Consider the following 21,573-nt stretch of genomic DNA (forward strand, 5'->3'; position numbering starts at 1 on the left):
CAAATAAAATAACTTCCGTACGAAATCAAATATCACTTTTCCATCTAGACCATTCTAAACACTACACAAGGCGGTAGGAAATATCATGGAGCTATTAAAATACAGAGCTCCATGGAATTACTATAAACCTCCATGCCCTTCTCATCAGATATTAACCATTCAACCATTTTCCTTTTTTCTTAAGAGTTTTCTCATTTGTAAAAAGCCTTGTAGCCCCTCTGCTATAGCCCTTCTACAACGACCATCTCTGTCGGTGTGGCCCACATAAAAAGAACCCTCTCATTCACAAGTGCCATCAAAAAATCATTTAATATTCCTCGGCGCTTTTCTTCCTGTTTTACGAGCGATTTTCGACCGTGAGTGTAGGGTTGATAGACGATAATTTGGGCTGATATGGTGGTTTTAAGAGCCAAGAATTGAGGTTTTAATAGGATGATCTTGACCACAGGTGGTTCGGGTGCAGGTCTACTCGCCTGTCATAAACGTTAACCCAGCAATGGCTTGCCATTGCTTCCATCTTGGTTCGTCTGTTTTCTGTTATTAGTCGTAGTACACTGAAGCCAATTCATTTCCCTTCGCGTATCAACAGCATGGAGAGACTGGGATGGAGGAGGAGGAGGGGGGGGGGGGGGGGGTGTACGGTGGATCTGATTTTAGTATTCTAGTCGAGGCTACACACCGTTGTTTACAACCCCAAAAGGTCCCGTTGAGCGAGCTAAACATGCGGATTCACAATAAACATGCGTCATTGATCGTCGTTGAAATAGCCCTCCAAGAATTCAACAGAACGGAAAAGAAAAAGATATTACCTAGCGTCGGCACCCTTTGATCTGTGTCCGCCAATTCATAGCTCCTTGTAAACTTTTATTGCTCAATTATTTTGGCGAGGATCTGGGGAAAGGTCCCGTTAAAGGGGTGCGATATATACCTCCCTCTTTCCTTTTAAAGGTGACCAAATAGCCACTGTGTTTAAACGCTATATTGTCGATTTTCATTCTTGTCGGCAGTATTTGAGATGGTCAAACGATCTCAAATCTATTCAAGGGGGGTGTTTATGCTGTTAATTGCTTCGGGGTGAAAGGGGAGGTGGGGGGGGGGTCGACAGGTACTTATGCATTGAAATGATACTGCTTGGTTGAAGGAGGAACCAATTAAAACGTTCATTGCTAATGAGACTATAGAATTATCAGTAAAAATGATTGGGTATAAAACCAAGCTCCTTGATAAAACGATCACGACTCCAGCAAACTCCATTCCAATGCCATGATTAGTGGTAATGAATGGCATTGCGCCTGCGCAGTGAGATGACTTTGCATTGGTTTCCAGCTGGTAAGTGAGGTCAGTGTCTCGCGCGCACTCCTGCTTCAGTTTGACACAGAGAGCATTTGAGGTGGGGGTATAAACGACTATCGTCTGCTATAGATACAACCATCTATTCATTAGTGTGACATCATTACCACGCGTAGAATTACAAGTCTCCTTCCACTGATTTATATTGTGCATACCATTTGATTTTAGATTTTGAAAAAAAGAGGCGTATGGGAAGTCTGGTTTAATCAGCGTTACCAAGCAGTTGAAGAATTCTCCATGCTGGTTTTAACCCCTCCCCCGCGTAACATTGGTGATTTACCAGCAGAGAAGGAAAAGAGAAATATAGAATCGAGAAAGGAGATAATGCAACCAATGGAGATGGAGGAGGCAACAAGGAGCCCTGGTCGAGGGGATGAACAACGTAGTTATTCGACTGGAGCTCGATCGCCCACCGGGACCTCAGATTCAAGCCCCGCCTCGAGCCCCCGGGCGACGCCACCCTCACCAGACCCGACAGCAGCAGCTATCCATACATGCCAGCCTCCCAAGGAAAACCTAAATCGTAACGCTATGAGAGCCCGTCACCATCCCCAGCCCAGCCCGCCAGTCATGCGGAGAATGGAACGTCAAGAACAATCCCCTACACGACCTCCAAAGCTCACGTCATTCTCTGTTTTGGACATTTTAGACCCGAACAAATTCACGAAATCGCCATCAGTAATGGGCCGTGATTCGGACTGTCTTTCGTCCCCGAATGATGATCAAGATGAACGATTGTCGCCTGACTTCTCCCTGGCTCATCATGCAGTATCCACCGCCTCTCCGTTCTTTTCTCATCGGACACCGGGTCGGTTGCTAGCCGTGCGCCCCCGCTCATCTCCCGGCGTACCACACGACAGCGACAATTGCGGCGCAGGTGAGGTTTACTAATTACTATGGTTTTATCCATTATCACCTCCCCCTTACTCTGGGGACATGCAATTAACACCGAACTTCCTGATCATAATCACTTCATTCCAGACTTGATTATGGTTTCTTTAATGGTTTCGAAACGCATAACCTAAACGTTGGTTGCTGGTCGAGCGCAAACTGGGAAAGAAAACTAAAATTACTTGCCACCTTCCTCTCTGATTGGGATTTGAGATTACTTGAACAAAATGGAAATGTCAGGTCTGTATGAAAGTCAATTCCAATGTTTCCCTACCTAGTCGAAAGACATCACCAATCCTATATTTCCTTGACAAGATTTATTGTTGTATATGGGCCTTGTCTTTCCTCAAATCACATAATTATTTGATGCGCCTCAGCAGCATGCTACAGAAATCACTCGCTTGCGGATAATTGAATAAAATAATTATTTCCAGATTTCGAAATCGTAACCTTTTCTAGTTTGATAATTATTACATGAAACAGTATATTGATACTCCAGAAGAAAAGAGCAAAAGCTAGAACAGCGAAATTTCAAAAGGTTGGGATATTTCAAACCAAAATTAATTATATTCATTACTTAATTTTTTGGAAATTTGTTGTGCAGAAGTTTCCTCACTTTGGGCACGGGGACTCAACTTGGCTATAATTAAAAGATGGTAAAGGAAAACAATGATCATTATGTTTATTATCATTATATCGGATATGGTGGTTCGTTTCAAAATCAGAAGTTTTCAAATTGAATATATACAACAAATCAAATTCAGCATTTTTCAATGTATATTATTCATGCAAGATGCAAGACGTAATGCTCTCACCTTAACCATGTTTACGTACTGAATATGTTTATAATAAAATAAATGTTTATAATAAAATAAATCAGTAATTTCAAGTCGGTTTTGGATAACGCAGAGGATAGTGAACTTTATCTCTTCCATTTTTTCCGTCTCTTCTCCCAAAATTTGAATAACGAATGCAAACTGCATTTCTTCACGTTGTAGTGTCGTGGTCGGTGTCCATCTTTTACACAGGCTTTTAATTTACGAAAAGGTGATTGTGAAATATGCAGTGTTGAAACAAATCGTTTGCGTCAGTTTCATGAACAGGACGGGTGTATAACAATAGTTTTAAGCTTGTCTAGGATTATTCATTGTTGGCAATGATGCATGCAATGTTTTCAATATCAATGACCTAGATACTGTATTTCAATCGAAGAAAGTCTATATTCATAATGAAGCTAAAGTTAAACTTCTTGGCGGTGTGCGTCCGAATGCATTGGCAAATATATCGGAGTGGCCAGCTTTATCAATATACAACGGTGACGTGTAAAAGATAAATTTGAATATTTGTGCTAAACCAAACACTCTCGACTATAAACATGTTAGGATTTCTGACTGATGATATTAATTTGAATTATTTTAGGACATAACAAAAATTACCTTATTGTCTTCGAAGCTTTCTCCATGATATACTGTGTTTTGTGAGATCGTAATGACGATTGTGATTGTAAGATACTGTCTTCGGGGAGAACGAGAAGGAAAGGCAATTCGTTGCTGTCGATAAATGTACATAAAATCACGCTTCGAATCATTCATCAAATAGGTTTTGAAATCAATGAATTTGATTCAAATACCATGCTTATTAAACATTTTATTCATGGTTGTTTTGCGGTTGAGTATCGGTGTTTCTCTTTCTTCGGTTGATCCTCGATTTGCTACAACAGCATAATATAGCTATACAAGCTATTGGTGTCTGTCTATTTATATTTTCACAGTACCGAGTCTTACCGAGCTCGGAAGACAAACATCAGAGTCAACAGTTAAACTGTTTAAACTCTTTAGAGAAACTTGTAAACAGTCGGCAGCAGGCGATTGATCCATTTTCAAGGGATTTTAAGGGGATACAACAGAAAACGAGACAGACGATTCTCAAAGAATTTTGTATCGCAGAAAAGTGTAGGGTACCATCATCAACAACAACAAAATTATTTTAGATTAATGCATACTCCCCTTTCCAGAAAGGCGCGAATAATTCCCCTTAGGTGAAAGATTTACAAAATCTAGAAAAAGAGTAAAGGAAAACCAAAGAGAGGCTGGGAGATTTTTGTTTCCGATTTCCGAGAGTTATTCTTGACAATTTGATAATGATGCCATTTTGTTTTATAAAGTTTAAATCATGGAGATTCAGTGAGGCGTCAAAATCGTCATCCGGCATTACAAAATTAGTAAAGTTACTCTCAGGAGTTTTATAAAGTGTGTAAAAATCAATTGATCGAAAATATGCAAGGTATTCTCTCCCTTTTTTAGGGGGGGGGGGCGGGAATTGAGTTGTAGTTGTGGAAGATATGAGATCACGGTGTAAATGAGCATGAAGAGAAATCGAATCCTCTTCCTAAATGTTCTAATATATCTTCCTTAAAATCATCCGGAGTTGAATGTTAAAATGTACAATAAGGTTGAATATGTAATCATGCACTCTTCTTTCATAAAAGCGTGAGAACTAAAATGTCGTACACGCAGCCAGGATGTTATGAAGTCGTGTGGAAATAAAGAAATAAATTGACGCCATATGTCCCTGTACTGTATGAGATTGTACTGATACGCAAATCGACACGCGTTCTTTCATATTTTCATATCGAGGTTTGTATATTGAGTTAAGTAGGGCGTTTTGTGTTTTTTCCCCGCGCAGACTCACTGTGACTTCCTCGGGCTACAGACATGACAAGCGAATTATGCTCGCAGTCACAAATCTTCTCTATCCCTTCATTTTCACAATAATATTAGGCGTGAATTATTATCTGTAGGTGGGCAAGAGTGGTGAAACTATTATGCTGGTTCAGAAAAAGGGTCTCTTTTTATGAACTTATTACCACTGCCAATGAACTTGCAGACTTGAACTATTTGTTAAGCTTTATCGAGGTATATATTGAAGTTGGTCAAGTTTGAAGTTACGCAATAGATGATTAGAAAATATTATGGTATAGATATCGATTTAAACAATAATGCAATCGAAATGTAAAAGGTACATTTGAACAGATTCGTGGAGAACAAAATGATTGATTTATTAAGCATGATGAAACGGACACATATTTCACGTAAAAGAAGATATTAAATTGGTACGAAACAATTATGTTATATAATTGTTTATTCTTTTCTCGTTCATTTACAATTTCTTATTCATTTTTTAAATTTTTACTTATCATTTTTGTTCTTAAGTGACTGCGAGATTTCAATTCAATTATCCTTGTTGTAATTACTATTATCATTATTATTATTTTAATTATGTATTTTTTCGGAGAGAGGGTCTGTTCTGCTAGCCCTATTTTGATTCGTACAATAATACATCATGAAGTTGTAATTCTGGATTGCAAAATAGATACACACTATACTACCTCACATGCTAGATGATTACATTACATTTTCCTCATCAGTGCAGCTTACATGTATAACTTCGTTGTACCTGACTTATACATGATAATCATTTTATTGTTTAATCGCCACTAAACTATCAAAATTATTTATTTTGTTCTGTAATATATGCGCGTTAATTAACAATTTTATTTTCTATAGATATTAATGTGGATTACAACTGAAGAGAGAATAAGATCTGATTAAAATGATAATAAATAAAACAATTACAATGCAATTATGGAATTTATAATCACTCATCTCAGTTACATTAAACAATATTTTGCACGACTATTATAATTTTAATGACAAAGTGTATTCATTCATTGAAATGAGAATTATTGAAATCCCAATGGTAGTAAAATGAGATAAAATATTATCAGTGCAGCTTACATGTATAACTTCGTTGTCATGGTTGTACCTGACTTATACATGATAATTATTTTATTGTTTAATCGCCACTAAACTATCAAAATTATTTATTTTGTTCTGTAATATATGCGCGTTAATTAACAATTTTATTTTCTATAGATATTAATGTGGATTACAACTGAAGAGAGAATATTTTAAGATCTGATAAAAATGATAATAAATAAAACAATTACAATGCAATTATGGAATTTATAATCACTCATCTCAGTTACATTAAACAATATTTTGCACGACTATTATAATTTTAATGACAAAGTGTATTCATTCATTGAAATGAGAATTATTGAAATCCCAATGGTAGTAAAATGAGATAAAATATTATTATAATTATTATTGTTGTTGTTGCTGCTGTTATCATTACTATTAATATTATAACTAATTTTTATTTTTATTATAGTTATAATGACAAAGTATATTCATTCATTCATTAAAGTGAAAAATCATTGAAATCTGAACGAAATAATATGAGATTAAATAATTATTATCAGAAGAAGTATTAACATTATTGTTATTATTTATTATTATTATTATTATTAAGTAGTAGGAGTATTGTTGTCATGAAATGATTGTTCTTTCAAGTCTCTGGAAAACTCATGTTGAAGATAATGAAAGGTTCAAATCAAAACAAGGAACTTTTCCAGAACAGTCAATGCCCTTGCTATTCTTTTTTAAACGAAGGGGGATAGTCAGCAGAATAATCGTGAAAATTGATTTTCGATACCTTCATGATAATTATTATAATTATTGATCATTGTTTTATTATTGTTATTATCATTGTTATTATTATTATCATCAGTGTTATTATTATGATTATTACTATTATTGTTACTATTATGATTATTTTCATTATCATTATTGTGATTATTTTTATTATTATTATCATTATAATCATATCATGTTATGAATATTATATGTTAAAAAATGAGTAATTTGTTCAGTATGAGACACGAAATCAATGTTGCGTGCGCATTATTTCTTCAACATACCCGTCATCTACCAATCAGACTCGTCGTTTTAGATATTGGATTGGGCTCAAATCTTTATATGTACAAGCATCTTCTTTATAAGGGGGAATATTCAATATTGAATAAAAAAGAATGAATCCCAATACGAAGTGAACATACATAAAGGAATTCCCCGTTATTATCTTGATGCGATACATTATGCCGTGTTTAGAGAATAGTTTGGAAACACGCACTTGAAAAAAAAAGTTTTTTGTGATCGTATAAAACTCATAGAAAAAAAGAAGAAAATATTATAATCAGTTTTCTTTTGACATAGTACCGAACGACATTAGATATTTCATACAGAGAGAGAGAAACGAACGTTGCAAATCTTCATTAATTTGACGAAATACTACTGAGAACGAAAATAAAGCCACGAGTTTAATTTTGAGCTATTTCAGCCGATTTTTCTCTATAAAGCTTTTTGGAACGAATATATTGACATTCGTCATTATCATTCTCATTAAAAGGAATCGTTATTAATTGGGTATAATTTGAGCTTATCATTTTTTTGTATTCTTTGAAGACCATCCTCTCCACTGACTACTCGCTAAAAGCTTGCACACATTGCCCGATGGATGTAGACGTTAAGCTCCCTAAGCTGCTAAAATTGTGGATATTCGGAATGGATTTATTCAATCAAGCCTTGATTGCCCGACCTTTAAAAGTTTAAGATAGATTTCTTCCTCCGAATCTTACTCCATTATAGTGATCAAACCAATTTAGAAATGTAATGATTTCATGTAAAACAGACATGCTCTTAAATTGCCTTTCCCCCACGTTTCTCCCCGTTAGAAATACGTATCGATGAAGAGTAATGGGAATTGAGAAATAACCGTCATATACGAATTCTGTGAAACCGTCAAAATGAGAAAGAAGTATTAAAAATAATTCAAACAACGTATAAAAGAAATTTTCTATTATTTGTATGATTTTCATAATTCAGTCAGGTGACAATATTGCTCTTCTTATTCTTGTCAGTAATAGAGCTGCCTCAACTACGCCCTTCCCTCCTTGAACCTTTTTGTACCAAATATATGAACAAATTATTTATTTATCAATAATTTGTTCGTTCGATAAAATTCGCAGTTTTGCAGTGTGCTGTATAAAAAAAACTCGTAAAAATTTGTGACCCATTACGCTACTGAACATGCTGGAAATTAGTCCAGCAACTAACCTGTAGTATTTGGTCAAACAGTATTGCGTAGTGAGCAATATAAATTAAGGGGGGGGGGTACATGGCGTATGGGGCATAAAATATAAAAAGCTTTCAGAGAGCAAAAAAAAATGTCTTGATAATACAAAAAAAATTGTGATGGATTTTGACAAAGTGTTAAGAAAATTATATCATATTTCAACCACTTTTTTCCTTATCTCCCTTTTTCTGATCATTAAAATTCATTGAATTATGTAGTTATTTATCTTATTGTTATTTTTTTTTTTTTTGGGGGGGGGGTCCATGCCCTCAAGTCATCTCATCTGTAGGCCAGTGTGAACAAATTCTCCAACACTACATATTTAGCAGCGAACCCCACACTGGCAAGGTTTCCATTGTCTCATACTGGTGTTCGTTTTTGGTTTAAAAAAATAAATAAAAGATGGCTAAAATCTGCACCTTCCCATCATTCGTCTTTATCATTACCTTGGCTTCAGTGAAGTTTTCCAATATGAATTTGAATTATGTTATCATGAGTAAATACATGTCCCACTTTCGTTGATTAGGGGGATTTTACTTTTCTCAAATTATCATAATATAGGATTTAATTTAAAGTCTGTGTAGCACATAACGCGAAGTTCCCGCATAATATATGAATATTTATAGCTAGCCCACATGTCGGACAAATAATTTAAGGTCATAAATGTTATTTCTTGAGAGGTAGATCTTTATCTACAAGTAGATCTACTACAGCTAAAAAACCCTTTTCAATTACTTCATTAATAAGTACCACCTCCGCACTCGGAGAAATACTTATTTCGAAATTGTTCTCACTCCTTTCGTTCTGTCAGTGGGTTAATCATGTCTGAGTCTTTGATTGGTATTGCTAATTATCTTGATCTCATTTCTGATAAAATTCATCACTATTTAAAAGGTAATTTTAGGTTGAATGAGACACTATGATGATGGGCGTGATGGCCGACCGATACCCATAATGACAATGATTTATGTGATTTGATTTACCACACGAATATTTTCATTTTATTGTACACATTGGCTACGCAGAGTACGATGAGACGATGAAAGATTCGAATATAGCATAAAACCTCAAAAAAAGTCAAAACTGGGTAATTGTTTACTCTCATATTTTTTTCATATATGTATCGTAGAATTGTCCGCCATCGCCAAAAAAAAACTCATTTCAGAAATTCTCTATTCTCATTCTCTATCAAAAGTGATATTCCCTCCAGAAAAAAAAAACAGAAAAGAAAGAAGAGTAAAATATGAAAAAAAATCAAAAAGAAAACAAAGAGACTGCATGTTCGCTTGCTTTTTCCCTTTGCATTTATGATTTTTGTTGAATCTAAGTTGCAATACTATAGTAATGAAAGTAACCTCAACTTTGCGTTTCTGTTTACCTGTGTAGAAATTTTAAGCGATACCGTTAATAAAAAAAATCAAAGTATATTTTTTACAAATCATTTGATATTAACAGCAATAAATAGAGCTGCAGAATGATTTGGATATGATGTGTTTCTATCAGCATATTCTTTAGACCACTAAATGAGGAAGAAGGATGGCGATATTAGTGCATGACTAAAATATGAGAATCTATAAAAGAGTTCAACTTATTCTGAACATATTTTGCTCGTTCGCTTTTCTCTCTCTCTCTCCGACCGGATGTTATAATTTTTTAGGACATGACTGAATGTCTCAATGGTTTTGCAACAAATCATAATCAAATACACTCGAATTCCATTGAAAGTTTACTTCATGAAAACAGTCTAGATTCTTCAGGTGGCAATTGACATGACGTAGATGTAAGTTATAGGCCTATGTAAAGTTGTGATTCTGTGTAGAGAAATGGGGTAGGATGGAAATGAAAAGACAAAGAAACATGAGAGAGCCCAGGCGGGAGAGGGATAAAATAGGGAAGTAAACGTAGAAAGAGTGTAATTGAAAAAAGAAATGCGGAGAGATTTACAGAGAAGTAGGGAAATATGGATGAGAGATACAGGGAATACGGTGGGGGGGGGGCAACTGATGATGTCGAGTCTGTGAAATGGACACCATTTTTTTTATAAACGTTTTGGTTGGTGTTGCAATATCATAGTTTGTTGTCGCTGAGGTGTCATTCATCGGGTTTGGGTTAACCACGCCTGCTCGTCCGGTAGGAGAGCTCGATCTTCGGGGGCAATTGGCCGTGTCCAATTCACTATTAGCAGGTAACAGAACCCGCCTAGCGGCATCTCATACAAAGATTTCACGAGGACAACCCAGGATTTTTCCTACCCGTTTTCAATCATTCGGGGGGGGGGTTTCGGAGAGAGAAAGGGAGAGGAAGAGAGAGAAGATGCACAATATATTTCTAAATTCATTTTTGTAAACACAAGTCTTAATCTTTATTTAAGGAAATTTAACACTATTTAATGGCATATTTCTTCACAGATTGATATTACTAAGTTCTTCGCATTATTCACATTTTCTGAGGAAAAAACAGGGTTGGTACATCCCGTTCAAGCCAGTCGGACTGGTTTTCAAGGCAGCTCTTAATATCTTCCTGTAATATTACGTTGAGACGACAAGTTTATTCGCTGTTTGCGGCATTCTAAAGAAATTCTTTCCCTTCCTTGTATTTGTAAATTTATTACTGGTAATAATAATGTGCCGGTTGATTTCATGGCTTGGTCTATATGAAATTGAGTGATACATTTTAAGGCTCCTCTCCTAACCACACACTCTTAAACATGTTAAAACCAATCCTGGGCAACGTACTGTCCACACAATTATTGATTAAAATCTGTGCAAATTTGGTAATAAAAACTAATAATTGGGTAATAGTTTTTCTCAATTGGATGATAATTGCCCAAAAGATATGTATATTTTCTTAGCAACAAACATTAATACCCAACAAAATGGACAGTACTAGTATGTTGCCCAACATTTTAAGTATGTAGCTTTCTTTAGGGGATATACTGTGTGTAAAGGGTGCGTGGGGGGGGGGCTATTTATGGCAAATTTCCTCGGGTTTGTTGGCGAAGTAAATTGTCCTGAGGAATATTTTGAAATTTCTTTGCAATACAACATAATTTCAGCTTTATCCCTTTGGCATGGATTGTGAGTGTTTCCACAGAGTATCAACGTTAAGCATGAATTAGATGAAATCCACCTGTATAGCTTAAAGGAACGTTCCCAACAGAGGTAAACCCCCTCATAAATATCACAATAATCATTTAATTCTCTGTTTTCAATTCAGCATGAATATCATAAGAATCAAGGGATGGGAATGTTTAATGCTTCTGAATATACTTAACCTGAAAAAAACGACTAAAGAATCATATTAAAATTAACATATTGTAGATTATGTGTCTTGTTTTTAGTTTTAAATCAAATCGGTGTTTATGAAGAGCTGCGTATATAATCACATATTTCCTTCATTGTTTTTTATTTCATTCGTTTTATTTCGAACTTATGTACCGCAGATAAATAATTATTTTAAGGCCACACTTCTAATACTCGCTCGGTGCAGAAAAGTAGAATAGCTTTGAAATTTGGTAGTTTTCACAGTGCAGTTGTTCGATAAAGTCCAACTATCAATACATCTCCGCATGAGCTTATAAAGTTAGTGGAGATATTTTAGCAATCGGTTGATGCACTGTAAAAAATTGATTTTACAGAAAAAACAAGATTTTGCAGAAAGCAATAACGGAATCAATCTGTAAATTCATTAAACAGGAATTTTCTTCAATTTAACAGAACAGGACTGTTTATACAGGAGGAAAGGGTGTTTTATTTAAGGAAATCTGTAAGGTTCCATACACCATGTACCAATCTCCTGTAATTTCACATGATATAATGTAAGATTACGCAATCTGGTAAGATTACTGGTGTTCTCGAGACTCTGCTGCAGGAATTTCTTTTATTTTAAGGATAAATTTTCTAACAGTGTGGACAAGTGAGCAATTTGCAAGGGAATAGATTTATACAAGCTCTGAGGTCGTTCAAGCATTTCGAAGCTAGGTGGAGTCAATCTGTCATGTTTGTATAATTAATAGATATTTCAAATTTACAGGGCTTATCCTCATGGATCGAAAATACACTTTCCTAGATTAAATGACTGATTAAATGATTTTTTAAATTTGAAACTCAATCTTCGGGTAATGTAAGTATTAGATTTAATGATCGGAAATTCAAATAAATACTTCACATTAATTTGTCATGATGTTAAACCACATCTATAGTGCAGCAATGCATACTTGATTTGATGGGATTTAAAACTAATGCATTTTTATTTTTTTCGAAGAAGTGGTGTTTCTCTTTTAACATTCTGGATTCAGCAGTCGCGAAATGAAAAGCAATAGTCTGTCAGCTTGCTAGTCATACTAGTGGACATATTGGGTTCCTTTGATAAATAACACTTGAATAGCAGTTGAAATGTGATGAAAGTTGAATGACGTGAAATGCATCATGGGAAAGAGCGTAACGTACTGTTCTCATACCCAATTTTTTCTGCTGGGGTAAGTTTGAGATGAGAGAGAAAAGTCGGCAAAGTAACCGATCCCCTTTAGAAAGTCACGATCAATTACTCAAAATTATGCCAACTTAGCCGTGAAATGGGTTTCTATATAGCTGTCCTTTAACGCCCTAAAACTAACTTTATTCCTACGCAATTGGAAAAAAATGTATATATAAAAGACATAGAAGGCAAATTGTAGTTTCTGCGCTGGGCGAAGGCGGTTTCTTACTTTCTTTGTGGCTGCAGAATGTAGGAACTTTTATATTAGTCTTGGTTTAGAACGAAAACGTATCAATTGAACCAAACACCTGGTCTAGCTTTCCATGCCGCGCTTGTACTTAGCACGCCAATTTTAGCGTCTACTCGGCCCATTGGACGTCGTTAGCGACCCCTCCTTTCACGGAGATAACATAGTTCAAAGAGACCGCTTTAAACCGACTTTATTCTGCTCTACCAGCGGGATACCTCTCCAATGAATCGGGTCCATAACCCCACCTCAATTCTAATTCTTCAAAGTTTAGGCGCTTTCTACGCTTCATGACTCCGTATATCTGACGACTTCAGACTTTTTAGTGCTAAACTATAACGATATATTTATCAAAAACAAGTGCGTGTCACCGATGAAAAAAAATCTTAAGATTGCGATTAATACCATAATTCCGAGAGATTAATTTGCCTTCACGCTAAGCTTGAGCGCCAATTTTGTCGGTGCTTGAGAGATAATTACCGAGAAAGGATTGGGGCAGATCGTCTGTGAATCGCTATGAAATTGCTTCGGTAATAGTCAAACGGGGTGAGTTACTGCAGGGGTGTAATGTCTTGCCCCCATCTCAAATACCTCTTGGCCAGGGTCATAGAAATTGAACTGTAATCGCATAACTGCAGTTGTTGCAGTTTTGCGAACATCTAGACAGTGATAATGCCCCGCGGATACTATGAGAAAAGGGTTAATGGGTGCATCTAATTATGATATCGGAGAAATTAGGAAAGGAAACGGTGATTGGGATATGATTTGGCGGGAACTCGGCACACCTGATGTTTGCCCATAAATATCTGTCCATGTCGAATTGTAAATGTCAGAAGATTAGCTAATGTCGTCTGCTTCAACCAATGGTATTATCAGCCATCAGAGATGGTAATTAGCTTTTTTTTTATTCCGTAAAAAATACAGGATGATATCGCGAAAGTGCATTAAACAGAAGAGATAATCACTCTTAGAAAACGAATCTTTGTCATCGTGACTGATTCATTGTTTGTATTGATTAGTTCATTAGATCATAAACAAAAACAATAATGATTTGAAAAATTCAAATATGTTCAATCGGTGCTATACCCCGACAATAAAGACTTTGCGAGATCGAGCGTGGAGAAAATCATTTTGAAATAAATTTACAACTGACATTGATATGGTACAGAATACATCTTACAAGAATATTGATAGGCCAAAAACATATTTCGAATTCCTTACACATTATAAGATATTCTGCGAAAATATTCAATTCAGATCAACTAATCATCAGTATACTTTCAGAAAAATGACGGTAACCGTTCAAAAGAGAGGTGTTATCGTAATTATTCCCATTTAAGCTCCATGCCAGTCACTTAAAACAAAGACTAATTAATACCCCAATTAATAACCCATGACCCAATACACCACCTGTTCTGAAAAAGTAGAAGAGGTTATTAACCCTCACAGGGGAACACCGCTTAATGTTAATTGATTGACGAATAGATTAGCAGAAAAAGTGCGTAACCGAATGCATTAAAAACCTAAACATTTTCCCTAATTGAACATCATCGACAACGCAATACCCCCATTTCTTCTCATTCACACTCCCCATGCCAAGAATATATTCTCTATCCATCGCGAATCGATGGGGGCTAAAAGCGTCAAACAGGGCACCGGTCTCTTTCATCTGCACCCCATAATTCTCTCAGGTGTACCAATCAATTGGATTTTAACACCCCCATACGGTGATACCTTAAAATGAATCACTAACTAAGCACCCCCTGAATAATTGATCCACCAATAAAATAAGGGAGTTACATTTACGACATTGCCATGTCTCGATTTTTCTATTAGCTTCCGCCCATGGTGATACTCTTTTAATTAAACACCTCCGTTCATTTTAATCTCGTTAAGTTATTGGTTGGCTTTTAACGCTCCTATTTGTTCTGTATCGGTGTATAGCGGGGGTAATTAAGCATTATGGGCCCTCAACATGCTCGAACTTATATGAGTGCGGTCATCGAAGGACCCAACTATTCCATTTGTCGAACAACGGAAATAATCCAAGAACGTTGCCAGCAAAGACTTGCTTTAAAAATCCTACGGGATCGGAGAACTGTTAACCTTATGGGTATTGACGCCATTGCTATCTTAAGTTTGCTTACATTGTCTCTTTAATTATTGAATAAATGAAAATGGAGTTTGTTCTCATATAGCTCATCGCATTTGAAATTGGGAACGTTAATGATTTCATTCCGCCTTTTCTTAAATCATAGAAATAATAATATTGTCCGATATTAATTAAAATCATGTTCATACTTTTTTCCCATCAGTATGCAGTGTTAATTTTCTGCTTCGTCCGCGAGCATGCACTTGGAATGAATAGTAAATAAATCTCACACATTAGTTTGACGAAGTGAGTTTTTTCCACTCATTAAACTTGACCACGTTGACCGGGCATGTTGACATTGGGGTACATGCTAACGATAGTTGTTTTATGGGAACCGTACTAGTTACGAATTTGAACGATTTGAAAGTGGAGTCTTTCTATATAAGTTAAGATGAAATAGAAAGTGATATTTTATGATCAGATGATGAAAAAAATTCCCAATACATTAGGCCATTATGAGTCATATTCTTTTATTATTGTGGTTCATCGCAGGCAATGTTACTCTCTACCAAAGGCAACTGATTCATTGCCTATATCAGATTGATTTATTTACATATCTATTTGGTCTCCGTTATACACAGTAGTCTTTTAAATTACAATTACATGTATTGTTCTATACCGATGGGCCCTCTCTGTACAAATAAACATATTAAAAAATACACCTTACATTTCTATAATCCATGAACCTGCCACTAAATACTGGTGCATTTTCTATACCTGTCTCTATGGAAACCTTGGGCCGATTGCACGAAAGAGTCTTTGCAAGGACCGTCTTTCGTGTCGCCCATCTTTTATGATGCGCCATGTGAAACGCATTTTAAATAAATCATCTGCAAACAAATTTCATTCGTCCATTAAAATAAACAAAATATTTGTTTATAAAATGATGTGATATATCATGAAATTGTATAAATTTTGATTTAAAAGCAAGCTTACGAATCTTATTCTTTATCATAAATTTCAGAAACACCCCGCTTATAGCGTATCATAAAAGATGGGTGACACGAAAGACGGTCCTTGGAAAGACCATTTCGTGCAATCGGCCCCATGTCTTTTGGAATTGTACGCCATATCAAACAGGTACTCTGGCCGGAAAAATAAACAGAATATAAATTGTTCAAGCAAAACACTGGGAATCTCATCGAAATCGAATAGAAAATGAATTCGACTTGTTGCAATTTTCGGCAAAACAGTGTGAAGCGTACATGTCGTCATTACATAAATAAGATCATCACTGCTGTTTCTTAATAATTATGAGGCAGATGATGTTATGTGAAATATTCAATAAACAAGATTGAACCAGATTGGATAAAGAAATAGACAGTGGGGGTGCGACACCATCATTTCGCTTTGATATTACATAATCTTTCTTCGGAAAATGTCATATTTTGAAAACGACTTTCTCATTTCTTGGTTTGTACATTCGATTCTATTCCATTCTTCAAATGTATTCAATTACCAGGTGACACATATCTCACGTAATTAAACAATACCAGGGTCATGGTGACAACTGACGGGCATATTATTTGGATGTGGAGGGGAAGCATTGGCACAGGCAAATTGGTGATTCTGGGATCCAATTTATTTTCTTTTTTTTACGTGTTCATTTTCAATCACTTTCGCACTTGGTTATAATTGTCTCCATTGTCATATTTTTTTTTTTTTGGGGGGGCTGTTTTAATATCTTACATTCATATATAATCAACAATGTAAGCATTTTCATTGCAGCGTTCCATAGAAAAGGGGAAAATAAGTACCAAATGTACTTGAAGATTGTAAAAATAACACTTCTTTTTTCTAAATGCATGTATTTCAATTTGCTTCAGGCAAATTGGAAATGAATACCTTCACTGGCTTTTAAGATTTTTAGTTTATCTCATTTCCTTTTCATAATCATAACTCGGAAAGATTTGTCTGACCTTATTTGATGCTCATTTTCTCGAAAAATTAGGCTGTCAGATTGAACAAATATACTAGGCGGAAATGGCAATATTAGTGAGTCTACTTGGAAGCAGCTGAAAACACAATTTACCTTCCATTTCGCTTGGTTGATAAATTCCTCGCCATAATTTGTATAATGAAATTGAAGATTATACCGAGTCATCTCGAATGCATTTTGTTTGCCCGTCTCTCTCCGAATGTCTATCTTGTCAAGCAATCGGGAACTCCCCATGCTATTAAGAAAGACACCGTCTTCATCACTGTGAAGAAAGAGAGCGTCGAAAAGTGAAAATGATGGGGAGATTATCATCACTGTTTTATGCCATTAGATGGATACGTGATGAAGCTGAACACAGCGACTAAATTTGGCCGACGCTTGTTTGACGTTGCCAATTAAAATGTGATCTTGGTGATTCGGTTGGAGCACTTGGGGTCGTTCTTTCTTGTTTTCTTTTGGTTAGCTCCTTCGTCCTGGGGATAATTTCATTGATCTTAATTTCATTGCATGACTTTTTCTATGGACATAGATTATGGATTATGGTTGCAAGTTGCAACGGCCGTCGATCGCAATGACAGGCAGAATTTCGTTTGAGAAGTTACCATATTATTTAATTTCCCCTACCTTTCGGCTAAATGAACTGAAACGTACGTCCTAAACAACATGTTTACAAATAATCATGGTTCCATCGAATATGGCAGTGCTTATCGCGATGTCTATCTATTGAAATTTCTTATTGCAGGGTCTTATTCATAACTCAGACCTTTTCTTAAAGCCGAAGTGGGTTTATATTCCTAAATATTGAATGACATGTGACCTTATTTTAACCAATCAGAGAAGTTTATGAACACATTGTAATGTGTAAAGTGGTATTGCTCTCATATAATTTAAATGTTCGTATTGGATTTGGCTCTAAACATTTTTTTTATTTGGAAAGTCTTATATTTGAATTTTGAATAATTTTAATAATGTTATTATTTTTATTTCTTTCAGATTCCGACCACTCCCTTGTCGACGATCATATCAAAGACTCGATGTCGCCACCAGCTGATCACATCGACATCAGTGAACATGACGATGATGACTGCAGCCATCTCGACGATGATCGGGACTTAAAAGACCATGATATGGACGATCGCGTGAGTGACGACGACTGCGATGATAAAGATGATGACGTTCCAGGTAAAAAGAGAAAGAGATCAGACAGTGACAGTAACAACAATAGTGCCAAGTCTAGCAAGCCTCGACGGGCCAGGACTGCTTTTACCTACGAACAACTAGTCGCGTTGGAAAATAAATTCAAAACGACGAGATACCTCAGCGTATGTGAACGTCTCAATCTCGCTCTGTCTCTGAGCTTGACCGAAACCCAAGTCAAGATCTGGTTTCAAAATCGACGCACGAAATGGAAGAAGCAGAATCCTGGTATGGATCCTAACGCACCAACGACCACGTCTGTGACTGCGACACAACCATCCCCACCCCTGTCCGCAGCGGGTCTCCATGCCGCTGCCTACGGCCCAGGACTCATGTATGGTTCGCATCTAACATACCACTCGCCATTACACGCCGCGGGAGCTGCTATGCCCTACGTCATGGGCTCGCCTATGTTCACTCACATGCATGGTCATCATTACTTTTCGCACTCGGGTCATGTATAGCCCCGTTAAAACGTGGCGCCTCGCCCTGTAGTCCGAGTGGACTTATCTCAAACTTTTATGTTGCTGGTGTAAAGCTTGACACATGCCATTCGCTTGCCACACACTTCATGACTGTTTTCACCTATCACCATAATCACCATGTACATAAAAGTGGCCATGTATTCGAACACAGTAAGTTAGCCATGCCAAAGCAAGACCGAATTTTTCCTCTTGCATTTTATGTAACACATTCAACGCCAACATCTTTTAATCAAAGCAGAAAAGACCTACCATGTAGGCCTATAACCTGTGGTAATTGTAGAATGGGGAACCGGCTGGAAATTATCAGTCGATACTATTTTTTAGTGAATGGATGAGTTGCAACACTCATTCTCTCTATACGTACATGTCACAGTAGCACCAATGGCAGTAAGTGATCGAAAAAACATTGACAATGAATGATGCAATTTGTGTAAATATCTTACGACATTCGTATAGCCTAACTATTAATACACAAACATGGTATTTCAAAGCACAAAGACATAAATTGTGAGAGAGACATTATATCGTTGGAAATGAATAAGAGTGGTGAGAACATCACTGTTGAACACAACCACTTGTCTGTCTGTATAAATACGAGCAGTTATATATTAATATTTGTCAACCGCCATTTCTCTTTGTTAAAGTTTTACGTTTACATACTATTATCCATCACGATTTAAGCCTTTCAAACTCTGACATCAGTTAATGTTATCTGTAAGTTTACATTATTTTCAATGATTTCCCCGAATAGACTTCCTGAAGTTATACCCAAGACAGTTTCAAGTTTCAAAAACTCTGCCCTCTTTGTCTTGGTACTGACATACGTACTATTGTATCCAAAATATATTGGGTGCTTTTCTCAAATAATGTCCCACCAAACAATCTCTTTGTTTATTTTTTCTCGTTTTTACGTTGAATTTGGTTGTAATTCCCATGCTAAAAAATAGGCGATATGAATTTTGAATGTTCAAACACTTCTTTGATATCATTTGATATTAAAATTTCCAATGGAAACGTAGTATTTTAGGGGGATTGACATTTCATGGGGTTGGTCAAGTTTTATTATTATACGACACTTGTGTTCAAATCTGTAATCATTTAAAGGACAAGTCCACCCCAACAAAAAATTGATTTAAATAAAAAGAGAAAAATTCAACAAGCATAACACTAAAAATTTCTTTAAAATCGGATGTAAAATAAGAAAGTTATGGCATTTTAAAGTTTCGCTTATTTTCAACAAAATAGTTTTATGAACGAGCCAGTTACATCCAAATGAGAGAGTTGATGACATCACTCACTATTTCTTTTGTATTTTATTATATGAAATATGAAATATTTTTATTTTCTCGTCATTGTCATGTGAAATGAAGTTTCATTCCCTCCCTGAACACGTGGAATTCCATTGTTTTAACATTTTGTGCTTCAGGCAAGGAGGTCCTAATCGTCAAATTTGTAAAAATTGAAATATTGTATAATTCAAACAATAAAAAACAAAAGAAATAGTGAGTGAGTGACATCATCGACTCTCTCATATGGATGTAACTGGCTCGTTCATATAACTATTTTGTTGAAAATAAGCGAAACTTTGAAATGTTATAACTTTCTTATTTTACATCCGATTTTGATGAAATTTTCAGCATTGTGCTTGTCTGATTTTTCTCTATTGAATCAAATCAAAAGTTTTCTGAGGTGGACTTGACCTTTAAATGGATATTGAATTCTTAGTAGGCCTATATATACATAGAGATTGTTTTCCACTGATGCTTAATGTTTAGGATGGTTTTTGACTCATAAGTGTATAGTTTGCCTTATTCAATCACACCATTACCCTTTTGTCATGCTTTTGGAACAGGTGTTACGGTAGTTAAAACGATTGTCTAAACTTGGATAGCTTTCGAGAAGGGGGAGATTAGATTCCATGTAATTGATAATGACAATTTGGATTGAATTGATGTCCTGAATTCTACAAGGCGAAGTGATTTAGAAGTGGAATAAACCTTTACCTGTCATTGCCTTCTCTCTCATAAAAAATATTACAAAAGATAGTTGATTATGGTAATATCAATAAATGAAATAGGACAGACCCATAAACGCACTTAATAATGAGTAATCAATTTACTCATTCTAAGAATTAGTCTACATCATTATCATTGCGTGATATGCACAGGAAAGAGATGAATATAATTAAATGCAAATGTGAATGAGTGATAAAGAAGAGATAAGCACTGTAAATAGAGGCATATGTAATTCATACATTAATGCAGAGGAAATTCAAGTTCTTCAAATTGCCGGAGCAGGCAAAGATACCTCTTCCTGAAATTAATTTGATTTATATCTTTGAAAGATAGGTTTGCATTTAACGAACGAGTCTAACTGGACATTTCATGTTATAGTTACGCTTTGCCATTTTCTTATCCATTCAGTTGGAGTTAAGTAGGTTTCAGGAAGCTTGTATGTAGCCCAAGAATTTCAGACACGACGTAATACAGTGTATTGTGTAGGGAATGTCATATGAAGGATATATTTAATCGTCTGATCGACTTAATGAATACGAGAAGACGAAGCCTATTTAATATCATGGTCCCTCTATTCAAGACACGCTTGGGAAATTGAATACACTGGGGAATGACATTTTCAGTGCCGTCTTAATGTAAAAAGCAATGCGTATAATACATTTTAAAATACCTTATGAATAGAATAACTTCTTATTCAAACATACATTTCGACAAATTCACCTCAATTCGTGGAATGGTTCATTAGATCGCAAACTAGTTTTAAAAAAGCCTGATTATTGTTATTT

General features: G+C 35.7%; 1 protein-coding gene across 1 annotated transcript; it reads left to right on the top strand.

Annotated features, from left to right (window-relative positions):
* The first annotated feature begins 1,231 nt into the window (after positions 1–1,231).
* LOC121424985 (NK1 transcription factor-related protein 2-like) lies at positions 1,232–19,720 on the top strand. Its single transcript, XM_041620898.1, has 2 exons — positions 1,232–2,227; positions 18,085–19,720. Exons 1-2 carry the CDS (start codon positions 1,588–1,590, stop codon positions 18,750–18,752), a joined length of 1,308 nt encoding a protein of 435 aa, XP_041476832.1. The 5' UTR covers positions 1,232–1,587; the 3' UTR covers positions 18,753–19,720.
* The last annotated feature ends 1,853 nt before the right edge of the window (positions 19,721–21,573 follow it).

This window comes from Lytechinus variegatus, chromosome 12 (assembly GCF_018143015.1).
Source record: "Lytechinus variegatus isolate NC3 chromosome 12, Lvar_3.0, whole genome shotgun sequence".
In the NCBI taxonomy this organism is placed as follows: Eukaryota; Metazoa; Echinodermata; class Echinoidea; order Temnopleuroida; family Toxopneustidae; genus Lytechinus; species Lytechinus variegatus.

What these genes read in the sequence shown, in the direction of transcription:
- LOC121424985 (XM_041620898.1), top strand. Translation starts at nt 1,588, where the DNA reads ATGCTGGTTTTAACCCCTCCCCCGCGTAACATTGGTGATTTACCAGCA. An exon ending in CAGCGACAATTGCGGCGCAG is followed by an intron (nt 2,228 to 18,084) that starts GTGAGGTTTACT and finishes TATTTCTTTCAG; the next exon opens with ATTCCGACCACTCCCTTGTC.